The sequence below is a fragment of the Gossypium hirsutum genome, chromosome A05, assembly GCF_007990345.1.
Source record: "Gossypium hirsutum isolate 1008001.06 chromosome A05, Gossypium_hirsutum_v2.1, whole genome shotgun sequence".
In the NCBI taxonomy this organism is placed as follows: Eukaryota; Viridiplantae; Streptophyta; class Magnoliopsida; order Malvales; family Malvaceae; genus Gossypium; species Gossypium hirsutum.
Genome location: NC_053428.1, coordinates 34335220 through 34344298, shown reverse-complemented (window position 1 = coordinate 34344298; position 9079 = coordinate 34335220). Strand labels below are relative to the sequence as shown.

At 28.7% G+C, this 9079-nt stretch overlaps 1 protein-coding gene across 23 annotated transcripts; it reads left to right on the top strand.

The window, feature by feature from the left end:
- The first annotated feature begins 3530 nt into the window (after nt 1-3530).
- LOC107925534 (uncharacterized protein At4g17910) lies at nt 3531-7114 on the top strand. Of its 23 annotated transcripts, none has more exons than XR_005926537.1 (8): nt 3531-3826; nt 4250-4306; nt 4398-4457; nt 4557-4592; nt 5267-5300; nt 5751-6360; nt 6568-6658; nt 6935-7114. XR_005926537.1 is itself a non-coding variant. In XM_041112287.1 (7 exons), exons 2-7 carry the CDS (start codon nt 4292-4294, stop codon nt 7070-7072), a joined length of 417 nt encoding a protein of 138 aa, XP_040968221.1. In that variant the 5' UTR covers nt 3596-3826; nt 4250-4291; the 3' UTR covers nt 7073-7114. The 23 variants fall into 23 exon arrangements, 6 of the variants coding, with proteins under 6 accessions (XP_040968221.1, XP_040968223.1, XP_040968219.1 ...); XR_005926540.1 differs by having other exon boundaries at nt 3559-3826; nt 4542-4592; nt 5736-6360; XR_005926533.1 differs by having other exon boundaries at nt 3585-3826; nt 5264-5300; nt 5748-6360.
- Nucleotides 7115-9079: the final 1965 nt, after the last annotated feature.

Here is a 9079-nt window from a genome sequence, read left to right as displayed (position 1 = left end):
GACAACCAATTTGAACCACTTACGTGCTTTAATAATAATCATATTTCAAAATTTCTTTTCTAAAACCTTAAACATAAGGACATCGTGTAATCAATCTGGTACCAATCTTTGGGCATAGTGAGGGTGCTAACCCTTCCTCATACGTGACCGGCTCTCGAACCCATTTTTTTAAATTTACGTGGACCAAAATTGTTTTAAAATGTTTTATTAGGTGATCCAATCACACCTAAACAAAAGATTGGTGGCGACTCCACACTCGGTTTTAAAGGTCGATCCCTGTTTTTTCCTAACTCAAAAAAATGGTTTCGACAGATTTAAAGTTTTAAACTTTTATTATATTATTATTAATATCGTCATTATTATTATTGATATTATTTTTTTTAATTTAACATTACACTATTTATTTTATTTAGTCGTTTATTCGTTATTTCTTTTTATATATATATATATTTAAGTTTGTACTATCTATTTTCATTTTATTCGTATATTCTTTTTTCCTCATTTATTTTGCAATATGAGTTTTAAACTTCGTGAGTTTCAACTTAATTCGTGTCTTGATTAATTTTGTTTATTATTATTATTATTATTATTATTATTTATGTATATATATTATATTACAAATTACATCCTTAATTTCATTTTAATTTAATTTGATTCCTTACTTTCGATATTTTACAAACTATTCTCCCTTATATTAATTTTTAATTGTTTCTTTATTTCCATCATTATATTAGCATTGTTCTTTATATGTGATTGTTGATGATACTATCATTGTCGTTATTTGTTTTTTTTAAGGTTCTTGTAAATGTAGAAGTAGTGTATATTATGCTATTCTTATGCGTTGTTTTATTAATATATTCGTTATTTGTCCTTTTCTAACACGACACTTCATTCGCAGATCGTTCTAAAAAATTACATTAACTTATAAAAAGGGAAGACTTCTAAAAAATCAGTGATATTTTGCATTTTAGAAATTCGAGAAAAAAATGTGCCCTAACTAACGGGGTTTCGATTTTTTTCATTGAACCTAAATAGCCAAATATCCGTCCAAATTATGAAATATATGTTTTCGTAATAAAATAAAGGCAATATTCTTTGTTTTAGAAATTCGAGAGATTGTGCCTTAATGTATTGGGTTTCGATTTTTCTCGTTTGATCCAAATGACCGAATAACCTTTTAAAATTAAAACGCATGAGTTTTGAAAAAAACAAACAAACTTATTATCGAGAGTTTAAAATGTCGTGTCCTAACATATTGGATGTGACATTTTATTACTTCGAGACAAAAAAATCTTTAGCATCCGCTTCGATTTATCCAAACAGGTTTTGTAAAATTAATATTATTAAAAAAGAGGATCGTATTTTTAATTTTTTATGGATTTCCAATTTTCAACATCAAGACATTAATTAATCAATTAGTTACCAAATTTGGGCGTTACGAGGGTGCTAACCCTTCCTCGTACGTAACTGACTCTCGAACTTGTTTTCTCGAATTTCGTAGACCAAAATCATTATTTTAGTAAAATAAAATATTTTATTAAAATAATCAAATTACAAGGTGATTCAATTACACCTAAACAAAAAAAGATTGGTGGCGAATCTCATTTTTCGTTTTAAAACCAAAGTCGACCCCGTTTCTCAAAAAAATGATTTCGACAATAGACATAAAACAGTTATGATAATTGTTTGTTTGGTCCCATCATGCCCATCATATGAAATTATCATTTTATCATTGTATATATATAACTATTAAAAGGGTAAAAATATAATATTGTGTTATAGAAAAATTCATATATTTTATGATTTTTTTTTGGAGAATTTATGTTGCAATATTTACTTTAAAAAAGATGAAAATTATTAACAATAAGTTACAAAAATTAAATTGAAATGGAACGGAGTGGGGTAATGTAAGATAGATATAACCAACATCCATAGAGATAATAATAATTGTCAAAATTATACATCTATGGTGCAATGAAACAGTGTTGTATTTAACATCCGCTTCAATCTCCCTCCATTCCGGTCCCTATTTCCTTTGTCTTTTTAGAGAAAACCATCCCTGTTTATTATCGATAGTCGATTCAAGCATATTTAAATATAATATTTATTATTCAAATTTACTTTAATTCACTTCATATAAAAGTACGAATATTTAAATTCAATACAAACTTCCGTAAACTTTTATAAAATTCATACCTTAAGAATTTATTAATATATTATAATTACCATATCTTAAATGAAGCAGTAAAATCATAAATTTAAGAAAATAAAGTAAAGTGAAATGAAGCAAAGTAAACATTTACTAAAATTACCCATTCGATGGATCACCTTCACTTGTAAAAAAAAAAACTCAAATTAAAATATGAAGATTTAAAAATGATATTCTTAAAAGAGATAATTATAAATTAAAAAATAAATTTTTATAGGAGTAATTATTCCTTTTATTGTCAATAGAATAAAAAAAATTCTATAAACAGATTTAAGAAAATGTTAAGTGTCTTTTTCAATTATTTATTATTATTTTAATAACTATATCCAAGTTAAGTGTCTTTTTCAGTTATTTATTATAATTTTAATAACTATATCCAGACTTGCTTATAAATTCTTTTTTTCACTCTATTAACTATGTATAGAATATACACTAAAACGTCGCAAAAATTGAAAAACACAGAGCAATAGCGGCGCTTTCGACAAAACGCCACTAAAAGTCATATAACTCTTAAACCCTAAAAAAATCATAAACACTAATCTATAACCCCTAAAACAATAATTATTAAAATTTATGGTTATACAATATATTAAATATTTTTTTATATAATCATAAAAGAGATAGTATTGAATTTAAAATATCGAATTAATTTTGAATTTAAAATATCGAATTAATTATCATTATAGTTTAAGGTTTAGGGTTTAAGATATATGATTTAGGGTTTAAGGTTTATGAGTTAACTATGGTTTAAGATATATAGTTTAGGGTTTAAGGTTTAGGAGTTAACTAGTATTTGAAGGTTTATGATGAATTATGGGTTTAGGGGTTAGGGTTGGAGTTTAAGGTGTAAGGGTTTGGGGTTAAAGGTTCAAGGGTTAGTGTTTATGTTTATGGGATAGGGGTTAAGAGGTTTACGATTTAGATTAATTAGTATTTTTTTAATTTATATATTAAACAATTTCTTATATAATTGTAAAAGAGATAATATTAATTTGAATATATTAAACTTATGATTATAGTTTAAATTATTTAAGAGATAATACTACAATTTCAAAATTTCAAAATTACAATGACTAAAAAAACAAAATTAAAGTAAAATGACTAAATCCACAACTTACATATAATTCAATGACTAATAGAAAAATAATAATAATTAAAAATATTTAACTTGTTTATATTTAAAAAATTAATAAATATCAAATGAAAATAAAATGTATATATATATAAAAAAATTAAAAAATTTAATTTACATTAAGTATTTATAAATATGATGTGTTAAGTAAAATTTAATTAGAAATTTAAGGGGTTAGTGGCGTTTTTTGAAAAAACGCCGCAAAAAAAACATAATTGTTTACTTAGCCATTCACCCCCAATGCAAAACAATTTTCCAATTCTCTAATTTCTCCTATTCCCTAAATTTCCCCCAAAAGAATCAGCAGACACGGTGAATACTCATTGTTTTCCTGTCATTCTTTGTAGCTTTGGTTATCCACCGGCCAAAAAACACACGCTATAGAAGGAAGAGAGTTTTCGTGAGAGGGAAACCCTAAGTTTTCTCTGGTGTTTCTGGTTTTTGTGATTTTTGATATTCGCTGCTTCAACGGAGACTCATTTCAGGTATCAATCTCTTTTTTAGTTTCAGATCCATGCTTTTTTACTTGTATATCAGTGGGTTTTTCTTAGGGTTTTTGGTTTGCAGCTTTAGAAATCACTGTTTCATTCCGTCTTTCAAATCTACAGATGTCGGTCTTGCTCTTCATTTTTGTTTGTTTATCGTCTAGTATACGTTGTTCTTTATTTTTGGATTGTTTGTTTCCTTCTGTTAAATATTATAGCTTTTGCGTTAGTTTTTATTTCTTTAAGTCTTTGCTTAGCAGAATACTAATTGCCTAAACAAAAAGCATCCATATGTAAATTGTTTATTGCATCTGTGTTGGCCTGATTTTAGTTCTAGGAAGCCGGTGGGAGTTGTGACGCATGTAGAGTTTATTTGGTTTGTACTAATTTGGCCAACAATTGATATGCCTAAATTGTTTGTAGTTAACAGGTGATATACATGATGAAGTGGAGAGTCATAATCGTATGCTTGACCGGATGGTGTGTAATTGCAGCTGTTAAACCCAAAACTTCCAACTTTCATGAAAAATTCTGGTTTTCTTGTTATTTAACTGATTTTGTTGTAAATCAGGGCAATGGCATGGATGCTACAAGGGGCATAATGTCTGGCACCATGGATCGGTTCAAGAAGGTATCTAAACAAGTTTTGCGCTACTATTTTAACTTCATGTTTATTTAATTCAGTTTCTGATAAAAATTGGCTGAATATTATGAGGCTGCTGCTTTATAGGTGTTCGAGAAGAAGTCCAACAGGAAAATAATGGGGGTATGTATATCTGATTCTAACATTAATTTTATTTGAATGAGGGGATACTATTACGTAGATATAACTGCTTGGAGACACGATATGTTTGCAAGTAGAGACACAATATAACTGCATAATTTGGCTTTTCTGACAAAACTTTAACTGAACAACCTTAGCTTTAAGGTTCCATTTCCAGACATTCATGGCGGTGCAATCTTTTTTATTTAATAAAACTATTTTTTGGGTGAAATATTAAGAACAATAAAATACTAGTAGTCTGTATAACATAGCATTAGTTAAAAGAGAAAGGTTGATTGCAACCTTTAACCATTGCTTTTTGTGTACACTTCATAACTGTTGCTTTGTCTTTCGAGTTTTAGAGGGAAGTTATGTATTTATGTAATTTACATAAGTGGAAACAAAATGCCTAATAATAAAATCACTAAAACTGATTGGACACATCTCTCCATTCTCAAACTTAATCATTCACTTCATTTTCTGATTTAACTTACATGTAGCTTTGGATTATGTCTTCATTGTTCTACCCACACTCTTTGCCTTACATGTAGTGGGAATTTATTGATATACTTTGTCACTTACTTGTGTATCTTGGCTGTTGGGAATTTAACATTTCTAGCTTCAGCACTTAGCAAAACCTGTCACATTTTAATTACAAAATTCTTTGTATGCAGTAGACATTATGAAGTGGAACCAAACATGATTAGAAAGGTACAGATTTGTGAGTTACTAGAGCCGACAGTAACAAGCATAACTCACGATTAGAGGTGTTATTGGCGAGATTCAACTTAGAATTACGCATGTTGTTAATAGATTTTATATTTGTTCAAATTCAGCTTGATTTGAAATATGCACTTAAAATTTTGTCTAAACTCATCTTAAGTCTATTTCATTTTATTTTTTAAAAATGCTATTTTATATTTAATCTAATATTTAGTAATTTATGTATTTTTCATTCATTAAATTTTTATGTATAGTCATTTTATTTTTTTAATGCTTACATTATAGTATTATATATTACTATAAATCTTATTGGTAAAATTTTGCTCTTATTGGTAAAATTTTGCTATCTGTCCTGTATTATGTATAAATTTACATACTTGTCCATTTTTGTGAACAACGGGAGTATTTGCTCATGTATTAAAGGATTGCTCGCAGCAGTGGTGGTCAATAGCTTGGCCGACGAACTTAACCACTCCATCGAATCATCTCAATTTTAAGGAATGGATGGCGTGGAACTTAGCTCCAAAAGCCTGGCATCATGTTCACAAAGAGCCATGGAAAGTCTTTTTCTCCTTTATTATTTGGCAAATCTTGCTTGCCTTAAAATGCAAGAATCTTCAAAAACCACAATGACCACAGTCGAGTGGTCCAGCCAACTCCGAGCAAGGCTGTGGAATTTTTGCCATGTCTGGACCCATGTTAACATTTAATCCTATACCCTCGTACATAATATTTTTGTTATTGTTGTTCTCATAAGGGGTCTTTACATCCTTTCAGAAAGATTATTATGTATGAGAAGTGGATGTCTACATTCATTCACTTTGAAAACTTCTAAACTTGTCCTACCAATATCTTAAAACTTATTGAATTTGTTTGTATTTTCAGTAAACTTTTATGTTTTTATCCTGGAAAATATCAATCCCAAATATTTTATCATATTAATGTTTTTGAACCTTGCATAATTTTTTTAGATGGACCTTGGAGTTGGCTCCTTTGTGCTAATGAATGCAGTTACTTCACGGCAAGCACGAAACATCAAATCATCAATGTGAGTCGTTATATTTTCCAGATGTTGGTGTTAATTTGTCATGTATATTGCTTACCATTGTAAATTCTTTCTCTTCTGAGCATACGTTATAATTTTGGCATCACAATTTTCTTTTGTGCATGCAGCATATCTAAATTTGGTATGCAGTATATAGATGTATATTGTTTCAGATCTATGTTCCACTAACTTTTCAAAATGCTTCCTAAGGAGTTGGTGGAAGGCAGCCTTTAAATCTGCAACTCCGCTACTACTGTTAGGATTTGCTAGACTTGCTTCTACATTGAATCTAGACTATCAGGTAGAATATATTTCTTTGCGCTGGACTTTTTGTAATAATAGTTGTTTGCAATGGAATAGGATAAGTTGTGTACTATATCTACTTGCTAATATAAAACAAATGGAACTCTGGGAGATGTCTAAAATAATGCTCCAAACCAGTTTGTACTCAAAAGCATTTTGCATAATAAGGTTTTAGTTAAATGACACCTTTCTTAATGTTGGTAGTTCAACATTTTAGCTGTTGATGATTGATGATCAATACTTTTTTTCGTTTAATGGAATTTCTCCCTTGTAGCTACATGTGGGGGAATATGGAGTCAACTGGAATATGGAGTTCAACATTTTGGCATTATTTTCTCACCAGGATGAATTATGTTTTAGAAATTCTAATACTTTGTGTGTTTGTATGTGTGTATTTTTTTTTATGTATTAAATTACATATTGAATCAATGTTTATGTATTAAATTTAAATTCATTAATTTTTATATTTAGTTTTGAAGTTTAAATTTTAATGGAAAATTTAATTTAATTAATATTTTTTATTTATCCTTAAAAGTATATAGTTTAAAGCTCAAATTTTAAAAATTAAACATAATATAATATTTAACATAGAAATAAATATTATTTAATTAAAATAAAATAATTTTTTTAAGATCATTGTTTTTAGTGGAGTTTGTGAAAAAAGCGCCGCTAAAGGTCATGGTTTTTAGCGGCGTTTGAAAAAAAGCGCCACTAAAGGTCATGGTCTTAGCGGCGCTTTAGCGACGCTTAAAAATACCGCTAAAGATAAAAAAAACGCCGCTAAAAGTCTATTTTCCTGATAAATCTTTTTTTATAAAACGAGAATGAAGGAAACATGGGTAATAAAAAGAAAAAGAGCAATGTAGGAAAGTTAAAAGCCCAGAGAACAAAGGCATGGGTCTAAAGCAAAATGAAGGGTGGTTTTGGTGAGTTTAATTGGATCATTTGGGTTACTTAAAGAGTTAGAAACCACTCACTGTCGGTCCAATTATATTTTCTTAGTTTTAGAAGCTTAAATTTTAGGATATTAATGTGCAGCATATTAATAATAAACCCAAATATTAATTACTTTATCAATCGCATTATTTTGTTTCTCCGATTTCAACTGTATTAGTCTAAATCATATATACTGGTTCGGCCTCAATAGTCAACTTTTAATATGAATCATTTTTATGGATTTGTATTTAATATGCTTTTAGTGGAAATTTTTAATTTCATAAATAATTAAACTTAAGTTGTAATTGTTTGAATATATAATTATATTTTTTTAGTATATTGTATTTGTAATTATCGAAAATTTAGAAAAATCAACTTCATATTTATGTTACGAGGTTAGATCTTTTATCTCATAATTCATGTGGTCTTAAATAATTTCTTCGCTTTAAATGCACCTAAATTAACTTAACTCTTGCAAAGTAAAAATGCTCGCAAAATTTCTCTAAAGCATCAAATTATAAAACAAAAACAACTCAAAGACAAAAGAAAAACTCGAAAGAACATCATAGTTACAGAAAAGCAAAGCACGTTAAATGTTTGAATAAATGCTCTCAATATATTTTTAACTCAAAGAATAGGATACAATAGATTATTACAAATGAGGAGGAGACTCTCTATTTAAGTTGAGCTCCCCTAAATTCAACGGTACAACTAGCTTTACATCAATGAACAAGATTGAAGCATATCTACAATTAAGGGATTTACATAATGTCCAAGATTATAAAATCAAATCTTTTTAGATTACAAATATTCTAAGACTGACTTTTCCTATTTACCATTGTAGTTCTAATTTTCCATAAGTACTTGCTGGGCCACTAAGGCTTTTAGTAAATTGACTTCGTCACTTATTTTTCAAATAGGGCCAGTTCAAGTAGGTCAAATGAGCCTCATTTAATATAAAAATCTCCATAAAACGCTATTTATGCACTAGTCACAAACTTTAAACTCAACCCATGACACTTACACATATATATGGCAAACAAGATTTAAGTGAATTTTTTCTCATTCTATTTTTATTTATATCCATTTAACTTGCTTCGCTCTGAACCTTATTAATATTTTCGTTTTGAACCTTGAAATAAATTCCTCCATACCCTCTTATCCCACTTCAAAAATTTAAATAATGTTTCATAGTATGTTAATTTTACATATACGCGATGCTTGTGAATAATCCAAACCCACTTGCCTAAACCCCAAAGCAAAGGATAGAAAGGAGTTGGGAGACCCCAAAGAAAAACTAAAGGAGAAGAAAATAAGATTACAAGGGATTTTCTGGTTTTCTCAAAACCAAGCTTCATTCGAGACTTAGAATCGGTTAGGAGGAAGACTACAACAAGGAGACGCTACGGTCTAATCCCTCCATGGGTGGGTAAAGGCGGTGAGAACCAATGGCATAGGCAGTGACGATCTTTTGGAGCGAGTT